The sequence below is a fragment of the Megalops cyprinoides genome, chromosome 7 (genome assembly GCF_013368585.1).
Source record: "Megalops cyprinoides isolate fMegCyp1 chromosome 7, fMegCyp1.pri, whole genome shotgun sequence".
In the NCBI taxonomy this organism is placed as follows: Eukaryota; Metazoa; Chordata; class Actinopteri; order Elopiformes; family Megalopidae; genus Megalops; species Megalops cyprinoides.
Window position 1 is genome coordinate 15,793,840 of NC_050589.1, and position 16,161 is coordinate 15,810,000.

The 16,161-nt window shown below is 45.4% G+C and overlaps 1 protein-coding gene across 2 annotated transcripts in view; it reads left to right on the plus strand.

Annotated features, from left to right (window-relative positions):
* The first annotated feature begins 548 nt into the window (after positions 1–548).
* prkcda (protein kinase C, delta a) overlaps positions 549–16,161 on the plus strand; it is a 31,225-nt gene continuing 15,612 nt past the window's right edge. For both annotated transcript variants that reach the window (XM_036532899.1, XM_036532900.1), the window contains exons 1-4: positions 549–982; positions 15,327–15,456; positions 15,662–15,861; positions 15,958–16,024. In XM_036532899.1, coding sequence (XP_036388792.1) covers positions 15,348–15,456; positions 15,662–15,861; positions 15,958–16,024 — 376 coding nt within the window. In that variant the 5' untranslated portion in view covers positions 549–982; positions 15,327–15,347. The remainder of the gene's footprint in view (positions 983–15,326; positions 15,457–15,661; positions 15,862–15,957; positions 16,025–16,161) is intronic.

The window sequence follows — 16,161 nt, forward strand, 5'->3', positions numbered from 1 at the left end:
CACCTGCTCTTCCTTGTGGTAACAGTGCAAGACATCAATAGAGAGTAAATTGCTTAAAAAGAAGCTAGGCAGAGCCGAACAACAGGACCCAGTGATTCCAATCTGACAAATAGCCTAATTCTGAAATTCTTCAGTAATGGGGAATGAGTGAATTTGGGAGAGTGGCAACAGTGGTGTGTTTTTATAAGATAAAACATGCTGAAGACATATTTTATTTTTAATTTGTAAATATTACTTTCCCCATACGTGAGACAAGGTCATTGACAGGAATTTTACTTTTATCATCAGCTGTCAATTAGAAAGTCAGCAATATTGTGGCAAACGTAGAAGCCCAACTGGCAATTAATAAAGAAATGTGTAAAACAATTCTTTATTTTCTGGGGGAAATCCCCCGTATTCAACATGTTTTGGCAAAATGCAACAACAATCACAGCTAATTTTAGCTGCCCGCTTCATTCCAAAGGAATGCAGTCGACTCGCGCGCCCACACGACTCTATAAAGGACATACCAACAAAGTATATAAGCCGTCACACGGCTGTCACTATTGGCCTCAAGTCAAGACGGTGACTGCTGCTTCAGCGAGAAGCAAAAAAGAGAGAATTGGTCTGGGAAGAAAAAAAAAAAGTCAAGCAGCCAACAAGTAAACTAAAGGGACGTTGTCCTGCATATATGTTGCGAAATGTTCCATCTGTTTCCTCTGTCTGCTGCGTGACCAACCCGAGAATAAAAGTGATATATTAATAGTTAGATTTGAACAGACATAGGACCTGTGCGCTCTTCTCACGATGTACATGGGGAGGTGCTGCATGTGTTGAGTGCACCTGGTCGACGTCACGGCTCTAGTGTACTGACAAGCCTGCGAACGAGCGCTACTTCCTCAAACACACGGCAGGATCTCAAAGCAAGAGAAAGGAAGACGAGATTAAGAAAAAAAGAAGACAGAAGCATATTGCAGAGACTCGTTGTTGATTGCAAGAGGAGGTAAGTTTCTTTTAAAAGTGTATTTCTTGCAAAGGGCGGTAATTCCATTTGATTTACAACAAAGTAAAGAAAATTGAACGGGCGCTCCAATCAGCTTTGCGTAGCCCTGTCTGCAAACTAGCACGTTTCATAACTCGATGAACATGAAGAGAAAACAGTAGAAAGTACAGAAAATCCCCTTGCTTGTAAAAAAAAAAAAAAATCAAGGTACTACGTTATGTAAAGAATTCAGCATCTTCTTCTGAAACGGAAATGCAATAGAGTTTAGTCTAACTTTCTGGTCGAGCTGAACACTGAACGTGTTGCTTAATAGCACGGAGCGAACATTTTTTTCCCCCGAAAAGGATCATTGAACGTTACAAAGTAGCGATGTGAATGTTCACGCTTACTGGACAAGGGGAAGTTGTGACAAACACACATGCAGAGATGAATTACTGCATTAAAACAGCACCATTACACACACATTTTGCGCCTCGAAAACTGGCCTCTAATTGATGGCAATAATGAGGAAACTTGAAGCCGTTTCAAGTCGGTCGGGGTATGTTTAATTTGTTGATGCAGCAATCGTTGCTCTCCATCTTAAACCGTGTTTCCATGAGGGAAGTGCCAGTACGGTTCTGTCGACACGGAAGTTTTATAAAACTTTCTCAGCTCTCCTAATGGACTGTAATTATGCTATAAAGCTGGCAACGCTGGCCGAGGGTTGGATGTTTTTGTTCAACTGGCAGCAATTTTTAAAAATCTTCCTCACTTCCGTCGATTTGTTTTGACAGATATCGAGAGTCTTGTGTCACATGATACAGACCATTCGTCGCGTTTCATTTTAAGGAAAGTATGATTGGTTGCCTCGTTGTTATAAATGCAGGCATTTTCAGTGTTAGGATTGAGCTCTTGTCGCATTGTACGAGTCTGTTCACTTTGAGCTCCACTTTGGCGTGTGGTATGCGACGACATGTAGTTAATTCATTCACTCAGGTGTTTGCGTTAAGAACTCTTTGTTGTGATTTTTGCTACTTTTGTCATTCAGATCTCACAGGAAGCTCCGGGACCACTCTTGCCTTCCGTTATCTTTCGGGTGGGCAGAAACCCCCTGCATATATGCACACCACCATTATTAACGAAGGGCTGTTCGCATGAGTCACAGCGTTGACTCATTTGTGTTTGCATTAGCCGAATAATTGAAAATGGCGAATCACGGTTGGGAATTTGCCTTTAAACAGTTTCATTTCATTGGAGAGTTTTCTTAGTATTTGTTGGTTTCTAAATGAAGTTGTCTGAACTGTTTGAACCGCCGCATACCTGTATCACATGGCAAGTTGACAAAACGATAGATAAGTGTGTATTTAATCCTCTCTATTTAAAATATAAACATATTTCGAATAAAAGGGCAAGAGTGAAAATATACCACTAAATTTGTAAGCAACACGGTGGCAGCTTACAGGCGGCAGCTGCAAGATTAGTTTTAATTTTACAAGGACTTTGAACCTGCTAAGTATTGACACAAGGGTAGATGCAGGTGTCAGATACCTGCATCATGGCTGTTGAAAAAAATCAATGCGAAATATATTACCTACTTTGATCAAAATAATTTATTTGTAAGTTCATACTTTATTCACAATTGTTTAATTTTAAAAGTAATACATTTTAAAGACGTAAACATGTATTTATATAGCAACAAGCAACATATTTTCTGGGGCTGGAGATGGTCGTAATGTTGTCAAAAGGGTTCCTGACATTTTTAACAACATTGTACCGATACAATCAAACTTCAGACCTACCACAAAGTGTTAAAAATGCGGACTTGTTAAGTTACATCGGCTGTTTCTGCATCTGCAGACTCACTCTCCATGCACCCTCAGCTGTCTGGACAGTGCTGCATGCGGCTGGTCCCAGCAGTTACCCACCCTGTGCTGCAGCCAGCTTCAGTACTAGTGAGAATGAGAGAGAGTAGCATGTGAAATAATCCGATTATCGGAAGCATGTGGTGAAATGAAATTCATTATTATGTAGATTTTGATCCTTTGGCTGTTTTGATCTGTGTTTTAGGCAGGCAATATAGGTAGGAAGAAACGGAACACTTAGCCATTAGATATTTGTCTTTGGTCAGCTGAGTTCAGTCATGCTTAGTTAGGAGTTGTTAGTTACCAAAAAGTGGCATGTTGACTAGGAGCATGCAGGTGTCTCCTACAAGGTTAGCTGGTGCCAGTATGTATCGCAGTGACGGAGACCCACTTGTCAATTTGTTTTATTTTTTCCATTAGCCAGACTTTGTGGCAGTGTACTTCTCTTTATGGTGCGCACCTTCTGTGAAAGTATCAGTGACCCTTTAATTTCCAGCCCATTGTCTGGCTGAACAATGGCTGTGCTATCTGCTCTGTCACCGCTGGGCTTGGTTTCATCCACACGAGACACACTTTCTCTGCCTCAGTTTGAGTCCAGTGTACTCGGACACACAGCTTGCAGATGAAATGCGGTAGAGAGAGTGGTTCCCCCCGGCCTCTGCTGGTGCTCAGGGTCTGAACCTCTGCTGTCGCAGAGTTGTCAGGTGAAGCAAGTCTGTTTTGAGAATGATGTGTTGATTGATCATTGAAATAATTAAATAGTACGTAATATTAAATATTGAGATGAGAGACTTGCCATTGATTTGCCTTCAGTTCAAAACTATTTTACATTTGTTCTTCAGAGTATTTATCCTGAATATTGTTTATGCTTACATCTTATTTACTTTGTTGTCAGACAGACCTGCAAGTAAAGTAGAATAAAGGCTTTAAGCTTTTGGGTGCAATTTTGTCTCTGGTTCTTTTTTTGTGTAATGGAAAGACTCCAGAGTCATGCTGATCTGCTTTTGAACTCAGACCTGCTTGGCTACATTTGAATTTTGAATAGGAAAATTCAGATAGAAGTCTCAGGTTATATTTGCTGTTAATATTACTTTCATACTTCTGTTTCTGTCCAGAATGCTTTTAACAGTGTTTTGTTTCCCCTGATATGTCTAATTAAAGATTGTATGTAGAGGACTGATCTGCAGTTATGCACCCCACTGAACACTTGAGAAATTAGCCAAGGGTCTCTACATGTGTGAACCTTCAATAACAGAATAGAGCAGTAGCAATATCACTCGAAGGCAATTGTAACTTAAAGGTAAGTGTTCGTTATCATCAGAAGCACAGAAAATGCAAGCTATAAGTGTAAGTACTTCTTGCAGCTAGCTCCTGGTCTTTTGTAGGGGTCTCACTCTCTGTGTGCAGGGTTATTTGGCTTTACAGTGCACCAGCTTGTCTCTGAATGACCTTAACCTCCCTCAGACTTTCAATCCCCTGAAAACTACTTCTCCATCACTGCAGTAGCGCTTGCTTGAGACTGAATGACAGTGCAGAACCCAGACAATCAGCGAGCTAATAGGATATAGGATATAGCCGGTAGGAATCTGCTAATATCGGTCACTTCAAGTGATCTTGCCATGTTTGTTTAGAGTGGTCAGGTGTAAAAATAGGGCACAGAAGAGCACTCCATCTGGCGAGGAGATGCATGAGAGAACAAGCAGCAAAGCGATTCAGCCCCTGTAGCGGAGTGGCCAGGGCCCATTCCAGGACTCTCACGTTTGTATTTCAGAGCCTGGAGAGATGTTCGTGTTCATCTAGAATAGGAGAATGCCTGTCGATTCAAGTGCATTTTACCCTCAGGCTGCAGGGACACTGTGCGTGAGGGTCAATTTGGTGTGAAGAAGGAGAGCTCAACAGGTGTGCTTTAGTGGAGCATTGTGGTCGTGCGTGTTTGCAAGTGATGGTGAGAAGGTGCTGTACAACGGTATATCAACAGCTGTGGACAGCACCAGAGGAGTGTTCGTATTTGCTTATAGTCCCAAGTTGATGACCAGCCTGTGCTTTCACCTGTTTAAAACAACATCAGCAGTGAAGATGAAAGAACATGGTTGAGTCTGAGCAGGATTTTGAATCCTCCTCGCTGTGATGTAAGTGTTTGAATGAGGACCTAACCTCATGGTGCCTAAGAAAATGTCAAACCTTCAGACTAATGCACCAATGAAGCCTTTGACACAGATGTCCACAATATCCCCTGATATTCTGGACTCCTAGTGGACAGTTTTTCACCATGTTGACTTTAATTCTCATTGTTTAGAATGGAATGCTTTTTGAAATTGCTCAGTGTGGGCCTTTTTATTGCTGCAGTCCTGCCACTTCTTTAGCACTGGTGTGACACCGTTTCCCAATAACACCATGCCTCGCTCCAAATCAGTGTGTTGCACTTCCTATTTGAACCTTATCTTGCTTTACAAGAGTGCGTCACCCAAATAGGAAGCCACGTGGGTATTCTGTAAGTGCGTCTGCTGCTGGCTGTGCAGTATTGAGGGGTGATTCAGTCATGTTCTGTGTGACGGACACACACACACACACACACACACAAAGTTCTGCCTTGTTTGATCTCCTCTGAGTGGAAGTGTGGAAAGTGCTGCGTGGGCGTTGTCACTTCCGCTTCCAGTTCTGCGTGTCCATATTTCATTGCTCAGTTAATAGTTTCAGTGTGCAGCTGCAAGGTGTATTTTTTTCTTTTAGGAAAAGATATTGAGCATCTAAGTCTGAATGGACAGGCATACTTCTGTTCACACTAGTTAATCTTTGTCTTTCTTATGGTTGACCACAACACCCCTGCTGTGAATTGCCATGACCATTCCGATCAGGGTGTTTGTCGTTGAACATTTTCCCAACAGCCACTGAGTCATGCCTTATACTGTACAAAGGGATGGTGGAGAGACAGAGCAGACCGGGAGAACGGTAATGGCCATTTCACAGATGGAAATTCGACATGCTGTTTATTGGCATGAGCTCCGATTCTTTCGCAAGAGGCATGCATCACATGTTAAAAGCAGTGTGTACGTCCATTTTAAATGTTTTTTGATGGTTTTAACTACACATTTACGTGCCTCTGAACCAGAACCGAGCCAAACAAAGCCGCATATTGTGCGAGTACACACAGATGCCTGTGCACACACGCGCAATTTTTCCCCTGCATTGTTCTCTGTGGGAGCAGACACAGCAAGCTTGTTTAGAGGGTTATTATTTATTCAGTTGGAGGAACCCTGTAGCCATCCAGGGCTCCTCGGGCAATCTAACAGAATGTGCTATAGCTTCGTAAACACACCTGGTTATCCAGTCTCACCCCCCCCGACACATGTCCAGTTGCGGATATTAATTTTTTATAAGCGCAAGCCGAGCGTGTCGGGCAGGGCCCGCACACTTTCCCACATGTCTCGAAAAATGGTTTTCCTTCTGTCAGGGCAGGGTGACATCGCCACTGCTCAGGTCAGAGACTGTTAGCTGTATAAACAAAGCAGAAAGGGACACCAGCCATCGAGCAGAGAGTGACGGAGGCTGTGTGTTTGCTGTAACCTTGCAGATTCTAATGCTCTCGCACTAAGACACATGCATTTTCCTGTTCTTCCAATCCAGTACACTGTCTTGCCCCCATTAATCAGCCTAGCAGGTTTGGGCGTTAGCCGGTGATACAGCATTACACCTGAGGTCTGGCGATGACTCATTAGTTATTTAAAGAGCTCAAACTCGCAAACAGAAGTCACTGATTTATGACTGCAGGTATATGAAAAATAATGAATGGCAGTAATAGTTTATGTTAGGTCAGCACTTTGCCTTTTCTCCATAGCCATATGCTTTGTATGCTTTCTAAGTCTAAGAGGCATGCAGACCACTCCTTCCCTCCACTGTCTTGTTCCCCTGCTTGAGTTGAGGACCGGGCTCACAGTGAGGTGGGATTCCACAGGTAAACACAGGCTGAGCACCAGTCAGAGCTCAGCCTGATTCCTCAAGGTCAGAGCAGGTTTTGAGGAGAATTCAAATACGGGACCCATCCTTCCTGAACTGTCACCACAAGGACAGCTGCTGGGCGAGGACCAGGTTGGCCAAGCACCTAAAGAACCTGCCCCATCTTTCTAACAGCGTGGCGAGTTTTCCGGAGCACGACGGGAGAGCTCGGGGCCCAGGCCTCTGCGAGGTTCATCAGCTGCATGTGAACTGAGGACAGCTTTTAAACAGGGAGATTGATCCTGTCCTCTGGCGGTGCTGGGTACTCGGCCCGCCTGCACAGCTCAGCCTGGGCACTGTGGCACTGGGAGCGTGGGGAAATCGATAAAACGCATCGGGCGACAAGCGCTGTAACCTTGAGAGCAGTAAACTCTCCCCCTCCCTACCGCACATCGCTTTCTCTCTCTGAATCGAACTTTCATCGTTGAAAGAAAAAAAAAAAAACATTTACCAAAGCCGACAAACAACTGCTGCATAAGTACAACAACAGCAGCGTGGTCACTTATAAAACTGTGTTTCTTCAGTGCCCGCTTGCGGCTTGGAACGCAGAAAAGCGACATTTTTCTGTGAAATTTTCCTCCCTAGACTTTCTTCTCTCTCTCTCTCTCTCTCTCTCTCTCTCTCTCTCTCTCTCTCTCCTCTTGCCTGTTCTTTCCTTCCCGTCTTCCCCTGCTTGTTTTCACTCCCGTCCCTCTCTCCTTCGCTCCCTCCCGGAGCGAAGGAACACTCTGCCCCCGCTCTCACCCCGTCCCTGTTCTCCACCAATAGCAATTGACCTGGGATCCGTGTAACTAATTGATTTTAAAATGTACTCATTAACTTGGCCGCTGTTTCCCTGTCTAAAGTGTCAGCGCCCCGCTGTATTCCGCTGTAGCTCCTCTGGTTCATTACTGGCCTTTTTGAGCATGAATTTGACGTTCCCCCGCGCCTGAGCATGTGGATTGCGCTCATTATGAGTTAAGCATTAACCCCTGCCTCGCCAGAGCCCATGGCTGCTGCTACTGCCTCTACCCCAAGGGGTGGGAATAATTGGGCCTCAGTTCCCCCCGGAGGCCATTATGCAGGTGCATCGTGCTGAGGAACAGTGAAATGCAGCAACACAGGTTTACTGTGGGTGTGTAGTTGATAAATGTTTAATGAGGCTGTTAATTACGGCTCTGCACATGGTTATTTGACAGTTTACTTCTTTCCCGCTTGTGTAGAGAGCTCTGCAGACAAGTATGGTTTAGAGTTTGGTTCTTGCTCTGGCCAGAGGCAAGAAGTCCTACATTACCGGCAGCAGGCCCTCTTGAAGGCTGTAATTCATAAACTGCTTGTCATTCCTGACTCATTCCTGAAAAGGGTGGCCCTTTCCACTACGCTGTCAGGCAGTGACACAGAGAGGGCGGAGAGCTCGGCCAAGGTGCCGCCACATTACACCCCAATTAACGTGGCTACACGGCTTGCACCATCATAGAAATTCTTTCCACTCGGAGGTGCCCCGGGTTGCTACAGAAATGCAAAAATAGCTCTCGTGCAACATAGACATGTGATTAAGCAACATTGTGGTACTCCAGTTCACGTTCAGGAACTGAGCCATTGAGAAATTAGCAATTAGCAAAGAAGGATCTGCTCCTGTTGTAAAAGTTGTTCCTGCACACTGACAGCCTGTTATCTGCAGTTTAAGACAGACTATCGTGTCATGGCACCAGAGTGCTGCTTGTTCTCTTTCCAGTGGGCAGTAAAAAGTGTGCGCTGGCATAGAAGGGGGTTATTGGGGCGACAGTGGCTCAGGAGGTAGAGCAGTCGACTGGGGATTGGAAGGTCCCTGGTTTGAATCTGGCTCATCCTGGCAGAGTGTCGAAGTGTCCTTGAGCAAGACACTGAACCCCCAACAGCTCCCAGTGGCCAGTTGGTAAGCCTGTATAGCAGCCTCTGCCACTGGTAGGTAGATGTGAGGCATATAACTGTAAAGTGCTTTGAGTACTCAAATGAGTAGAAAAGCGCTATATAAATGCAGTCCATTATTTGGGTCTTTGGGTCGAAGCAGGGCAGTCATTTTTCTGGTTCTGCATCTCAAGAAAACGTTCACTGCTCCACCACGGTGGCTGAGAAGAACCACTGTTCTGTTGCAAACACAGGGATCTCTTATGGGGGGTTTGACCATGGGTTTAGCATGTACTCGGTGAAGGTTCACGGTGGTTGGTGAGTTCACTGGGCTCAGTAGAACATCCCTCCACGTTCGGCCCCGGGAATGTTTATGTAATTGAGATTTACAGCCACAGCGAGATTAAAGGGCTGTTGTTCTCCGCTGAAGTGGTGCCAGAGTAAGGTCACATGTCGCACACATTGGGAGAGTTTCGGGATTGTCCCGGGGCCCATCGGTCAGCTGTGCAGTTAAATGAATCCTGGTTTCGCTTGATTAACTCCGCACCTGATCCGACAGTGGCTGAACTGTAGGGGGACTGCCGTTGCCGTGGTAACGGTGACTGATGGGCGACGGAGAGATGGGTTCCAGGCCCTCCCTAATCCGCAGGGCCGGTTCCTGGGTGGGCTGTTTCATCGAAAGCAGATCCCTGCATCTGTCTCTTCAATATATACTGTATAGTTAACTGCCTGAGGAATGTGAGCACACAGTGAAAGGGGCTATTGTATTTGTGTGTGTGTGTGTGTGTGTGTGTGTGTGGCTGTGTATGTGTGTATGTCTGTGTGCACACACGCTCGTGCACGTGTGTGTGTGTCTTATACAGAAAAGAGCTATAGGGTGACTGCAGGTCAAAGCATTGCAGTCTCTGGCAGTGTTTAGCGATAGTGTGGAATGCGCACTTAGGAAGTGGGTCAAGGTTTTTTCGCTCTGTTACAGGCAGCTCTCCTTTCAGCACTGTTAATCGCAGAATCCAGGGCGTGCTTTTCACCTGGCCAATCCCGGCTCTCTGTTGTTAGACGCAGTTTTTGCAGGCACCTGCAGAGTCACCTGTCCCTCTCTCAGCCCGCAGTGGCCCCGTTCCTGTTAAACTGTCCTTTTTGGTTTGCCCGCAGCATCATGTTTTTATGAAAACTTTGTGTACAACCAAACACTTTCACTGGGTTTTCTTGTTGTTTCACCCCTTTTCCTTCGCATTGCACTTGCATCCTCGTGTGAAAGGGCCAAGAGAGAATCTTGCCTTGATATGAACAAGTCATCTAATAAATTTATGTAATCATAATAGATATATCATCATAATAGACATAATAATAGATTTATAAGCATCTCATCTTGTAATTTTTTTGGAATTTTAACTTTAATATAAATAACATTGTTTTCTGGAACCACTGCATTTGAACAAATGCATTCATCATTGTTTGTCTCTGTTCAGTGGGAGAGGTTAATGATATGCAGCATGTCTTGTTATCCCATTATTTATTTGCTTAAAGGACACCCTTGTGTAAGGTGTAGCGTACAGGGCTCAAGAACAACAGCATGACGGCAGTGATCCATTCACCTGGGGTTCTGGCCTTCAGGCCTCAGATCCAGATGCCCTAAGAAGTACTTCACACAGCGGCCTCAGTGATGACGAAGATGTGATGGACGGAATAGTTAGAAGTACACACTGACATGTGTTGGCGAGGACTGGGAAAATTTGATTGACCCATCAATGCATCAGATTTTAAAATTCATTGATGGACAAAATACAAACATTGAATTCTGGGGGAAAGTATGTACTGTAGTGGATTACACATCAGACTGGAATTGCTAAATTGTTATAGCATTTACTAAATTAGTGGTGTATATTAGAGTGTTTGTGGATTATCATAACACATGGATTTATTAATTTATTAATTATTAATTGTTAAAGCCCTGATTCTTGGATTGTTGGAGAAGTCCCAAAGCCTGTTTTGTCTTTGGCTGTTCATAGCAGTCAGGTATCTGTGAGCTCCACAGTGAACCAGCTGTGTCAGGTACACACCACAGTCCCAGCTCCACAGTGTGTCAACCAGCTGTATCAGGAACACACCACAGTCCCAGCTCTACTTAGTGCCTTTGTGCATGCCTGTCAGCAAGGCTGCAAGAGAGTCACATGCAGTCACTACATTTTTCTGAGATGATTTTACCAGTAGAGTGTGAGAGAGAGAGAGTGTATGTGTGTGTGTGTATGTGTGTGTGTGTGTGCTTGTGTGTATATGAGATCGTATGTGTGTGCGTATAGGTCTGTGTTTGTGTGTACATGAATGTGTGCGTCTGTGTGTGCATATGTGTGTATATGAGTGGAGTGTGTGCGCTCCCTCTCTGTGGTACAAGCTCCTGATTGTCTCCCCTCACACCCTTGCTGCCTGGCTGTGCTCACTTTTTCCACTCTCCAGAGAAACCGTATTCTCTCTGTAAAAAGTCCTCTGTGCGTGTGCTGGGCCGGGGCGGCGCAGAAGGCGAAGCGGGGGGGGGGGGGGGGGGGAAAGGGAAGTTAAGAACGCTGAGGTCATTCTCAGACGAGGAGTGGGAGCGCTGCCTGCCCCTGCGTCGGGGGGCTCCAGCTTTTCTGGCTTTTCTGCTCTGTCTACAGGGAGCTCGCTGGACAGGGTCTCCAGGGTTTGTGTTGAAGAGAGTGATGTATGGAGGTAGAGCTCAGTGTTTATTAACTCCAGCCACAGGCCATGTATGCGTGCACATGTGCATGTGTATTGCGGTGTAGACTGCTCCGAAAGCTTAGGTCGCTCTCCCCCCGCAACTCAGTGCTACGCCTGGTTGAGAAACAGCCGTGTTGTTGAGCGTGTGGTGCGCTGTCACACTCTTGGCGTGCAGTATCAGCAGCCTTTCGTACTCAGCCTGACAGATGTATTACAGAAACACAGTCCAGTGAAAGCTCTGGCTCCTCTTCTTCTAGACTTGACCACCCTCATCACATTGACAAAGGCAAGTCCAGGAACAGAGATGGATGGGAACTGCACTGGGAACTCCCTGATCCCAGCAACCAGCCCCGAGTCAGCATTAGTATTCATTTGACCCTCTTATTCCCAACCAGCTTTTCACCATGTGAAAAGCTATTAAACTGATCTGAGATCAGTGTTTAAGGGCACAGTCTACATTTCTAAACCAGGCTAACTGAAAGAGGAAGGAAGGCATATGCGCAGTGGTTCGATCTCTCTAAGCAGGCACTGACTGCCACATGTACACTTACACACACACACAGCCCTGCCCAGCATAACAGTTCTAGTTTAATTAGCAAGGGCTTTAGATTTTTAAATAAGTGATTAACTCTAAAGCCACAAGCCAGTGAAAATAGGCACTGAAATCCAGTTCTGTTATTTACTCAAGACACAAATACACTGGGTAAGTTCTGCTTCTTCTTTTCTTATTTTGCCAGTTCGATCTTGCTGATCACTCTGTGCCATTTGACACTACCTTACAGGGCAGAGGTGGAGTGAAACCTGTTTGGCTCAAAGTTAGATAACTGTTAGGCATTGAGAGTGGGAATGGTCACAATGGCTGTAGCCGAGTCACTGAGACAGGGGAACAGTGCCATCGCCCATTGCCTACAACAACACGTGGTTGGTTTTGCCAAGAGCTGTCCCTTACCCAACATCACTTTTCAAATGGCTGTGGTGAGGAGGGTGGTGATACGGGTGTGTTCATAGCTCTGCACAATGATACAGTGATATTCAGTTTCTGTAAGCAGATGCAAGTCACAGCCTGTCCCTCTTCACAAATGAGTGCTCGCAGTCTGTTCAAGAGCACCAGCTCTACGCAGCTGCGCACTCAGTCACGAAGTTGTGTTTCTGTCTTCGTGTTTCTTTTCTGTGATGCTGTGTGTGTGTGTGTGTGTGTGTGTGTGTGTGTGTGTGTGTGTGCGCTCGCGTGTGTGTGTGCATGTGTATGTGCGTATGTATGTGGGTGGGTTTTTCAGAAGGAGAAGTGTGTCTGTGTGTGTGGAAATACTTCTGCTGTGGTTACTTAGACAGAGAACAGAGTCACCCTGTCTATGGTGGTGTGTGAGTCAGCTTGTGTGAGTTTCTAGGCATTTCCGTGACCAAGCCAGGCTCGCTGCGAGCATGTGTTAACTAGGCTGTCTCCCTCCTTCACCTGTGAGCCAGGTGTCAGGTTTCCAGCAGGTTACACTGTCTGGGTGTGTTCACTCCTTAAAAGACAAGAGAGAAGGAGAGTAGCAACCAGCCGCTACAACACTGTCAACCCAAACCTAATCACTGGGTATAACAAGCAAAAAGAACACGCATGCGCTTCTGTTTCCCACTCCTCAGAGTCACTCTGGGGTAAGGCCTCTACCAAAAACACAAATGGTAATAATAAGTAACGTGGGGTAGACCTGAGATATAAATCAAATGCGTAAAGTTTTGATGGTTTGGAAGGTTTGGACTAACCAACACTAAAAACCAAGTTCTTCACACTAAGAATACTTAGCCACATGTGCTGTTTCCCGCAGGTGCACAGACTCCAAATGAATAATCAAATGGCTTCCACTGAAATTGCACCCTGTGGGCAAAACAGATTGCTCTCAGCACGAATGGTTTCTTAAGGTCAAGGTTGATTGTCCACCGGTTCACTTTCCTGCACAGCATGTGCTCCCAGTACTAGCTGTGCTGCAGGGGCGAGAGATGATTGCTGGACTGAGTGTTGTCTCTGGGACAGAGTGTTGTGCTTAGGTTTACCTTCAAATGTTAGGTTCCAAAAAGTAATGCAGTTCATTCCGACCAGTCTGATTGGACAGAAGCCTTTCTGCCTTGTTTTCAGTTTACTAAGTCAGATGCATTGTTTGGATGGAGGAATGAGAGCTACATTGTGGGCTTGCACACTCCCTGTTTGAAGCAGTTGGAAAGAAAAAACAAATCTGGCAGTAGGTACAGAATGAAAGATGTAAGAAACTCACAGCAAGATGTAACCTCCGTAATGTGTATCCGTGCTCCCTTTCTCTCCTCTCCGCCTCCCTCTTTTCTTGCCGTGTGTTTTAAGTTGAAGATTGAAAACATTGTTGGCATTCTTTCTCTCTCTCTCCCTCTCTCTCTCACTCACTCACTCATGAATATCCCTGTCAGTGTCCAGCAGGAGATCAGCAGGCAGAAACAAAAACAAATTAAACCAATTCACCTCACAATTAATCTGTTGTTTGACATCCTTAGTGATTTATACCTTAAGCTGTTCCTCCTCCATCACCAAAGACTTATCGATAGTTGTTCATGTGTCCGCCCTGGAGATTTTCCAGTAGTTTCGTGAGTGTTTTTTAAAGCATCTGCGTCTCCCTCTGTCTAAGTTGGTGCACAAGAAAGTCTGCTGTTAATGAAATTCTAAGGGCCTGTGCTAAAACCTGCTTGATCTGCTTTTATGGGACCACCTGGACGCAAGCAAATCAAAGCTTTGACCCACCTGCTATGCTCAAACCTCTGTACCAGGTCAATAAGGGGTTTCATTATTGGTCTGGAACAGCTGCAGCTCTGGGGGGGGTAAAGTCATTGAAGCAGCTTTTGTTGTTATCAGTGTGAAGGTGGTAGTTCAGACTGAAACTTAGCCCAGGCCGGTAGAGCTAAAAGAGGTGTTGGTGTACAAGGGCTCATCATGGTTAGAGATGGGTTGTGTGGGTTGGCCAGGGGCCAGTTGTGGCATTTTATGGGCTTTCTGTTTGGGTCCTTAGAAAATTTTACCAATCTGCAAGGTGGTTTCTATGCTGCAGCTGTGATGCTTCCTGCTTCCACTGCCTAATACTTAATTTGTGTGTGTGTGTGCGTGTGCGCGCACGTGTATTGGACTGCTACTGAGAATTCCACAATTAAAAATGCCATCATTTTGACTTTACCCGATTGATGGTATAGCCGTGAATGTTAGTGTTAGACTGAGAAGAATACAATAAGCAAGGATACAGTAGTTAATCATTAGGTTTCCTTGGTCCTCAAAATGCATTACCGTAATGACTCATTGAATAGGCATTGCTTTCAGAGGAACACATTGTAAATAATGATTAGGAAATTATGTAAAAAAAAATTAATTAATTAATTAAATTGCATGACGAGGGGCACCTCAATGTCCGTATTAGTTGCTTGGAGGCATGAATGGTTGTTTCCTGGTTATCTTATTTCTGTTTTACAGGGATTATCTAAGGAAATAAAGCCAGTAGTGAATGCATGGCATTGCATAGCCAATTAACTGCAGGGTGGATGATTAGGTAGAAAGATTCATATAAGCAGTTTGACCCGGACATCAAGTGCCATGGGATCTTTAATGACCACAGTGAATCAGCATGTTATGCCTCATCTAAAACACAGCAAGTGCTATAGCATAATTCCCCACTCATAGCACTGGCATTGGCTTCACTTGGTCCGGAGGGGAGATTGCGTCCTATTGGCTGACTAACAACACTTCTAACAGTAGCACAGTTTTCCCAGGAGATGTCTCATCCAAATACGAACCAAAGTCAGTCCCACATAGCTTCTGTTTGACAAGAGAAGGCTATAAGGTGCGGTTGTGTTGGTGAGGAGGACTGCTCTATGGGGACATTGAAGTGATACGCATGTGACATATTAATGACGTCTGTGATACTTTTTTCTTCCAGGAAGCTGGGTGACAGATCACCATGGCTCCCTTCCTGCGAATCGCCTTCAATGCCTATGATCTAGGGGCCCTGCCTCCACTTTCTGACCAGCCCTTTTGTGCTATCAAGATGAAGGAGTCTCTGAGCACAGGTCAGCCCCCCCCCCTCCACCATTGTTCACTCAATGATCTAACACACATTTCTGAAGATGCACACTCACAAGACAGGCAGTATATTTCAAAGAGGCTGCATGATAAATGTTACCTGTCTGTCTCTTGAAGTCCATGAATAATGTCAACAGTACATGCGATGTGGCTTTGTGTTTCTGATGAATGTGTGTGTCAATCTCCCTCCAGAGCGGGGGAAGACTTTGGTTCAGCGGAAGCCCACCATGTACCCGGCCTGGAAGTCCAGCTTTGATGCCCACATCTACGAGGGGCGTGTGCTGCAGGTGGTGCTCATGAAGACGGCCGAGGAGCCCCTGTCTGAGGTCACCGTGGGCGTTTCCGTGCTCGCTGAGCGCTGCAAGAAGGGCAACGGCCATGCCGAGTTCTGGGTGAGAGGGGGCGAGAGAGCAAACTGCTGTGCCTTCGTGTGCATGCGTGTGTGTGTGTGAGAGAGTATGCATTACATTTTGGGTCTTTTTCCTCAGGTTGACCTGCAGCCCTCAGGGAAGGTGATGATGGCAGTGCAGTACTTCCTGGAGGACACAGACACAGGTGGGATAGAAATTCCTGACCCAGCGAGTTTACTTCCTCCTGTTCAGTCCTGAATGAACGTCCACGCTTATGTCAGAAAACAAAACGGCTTCTTGATCCCTTCAAAAATGTGGGAGAAGGTATTCGATTCAGAGACA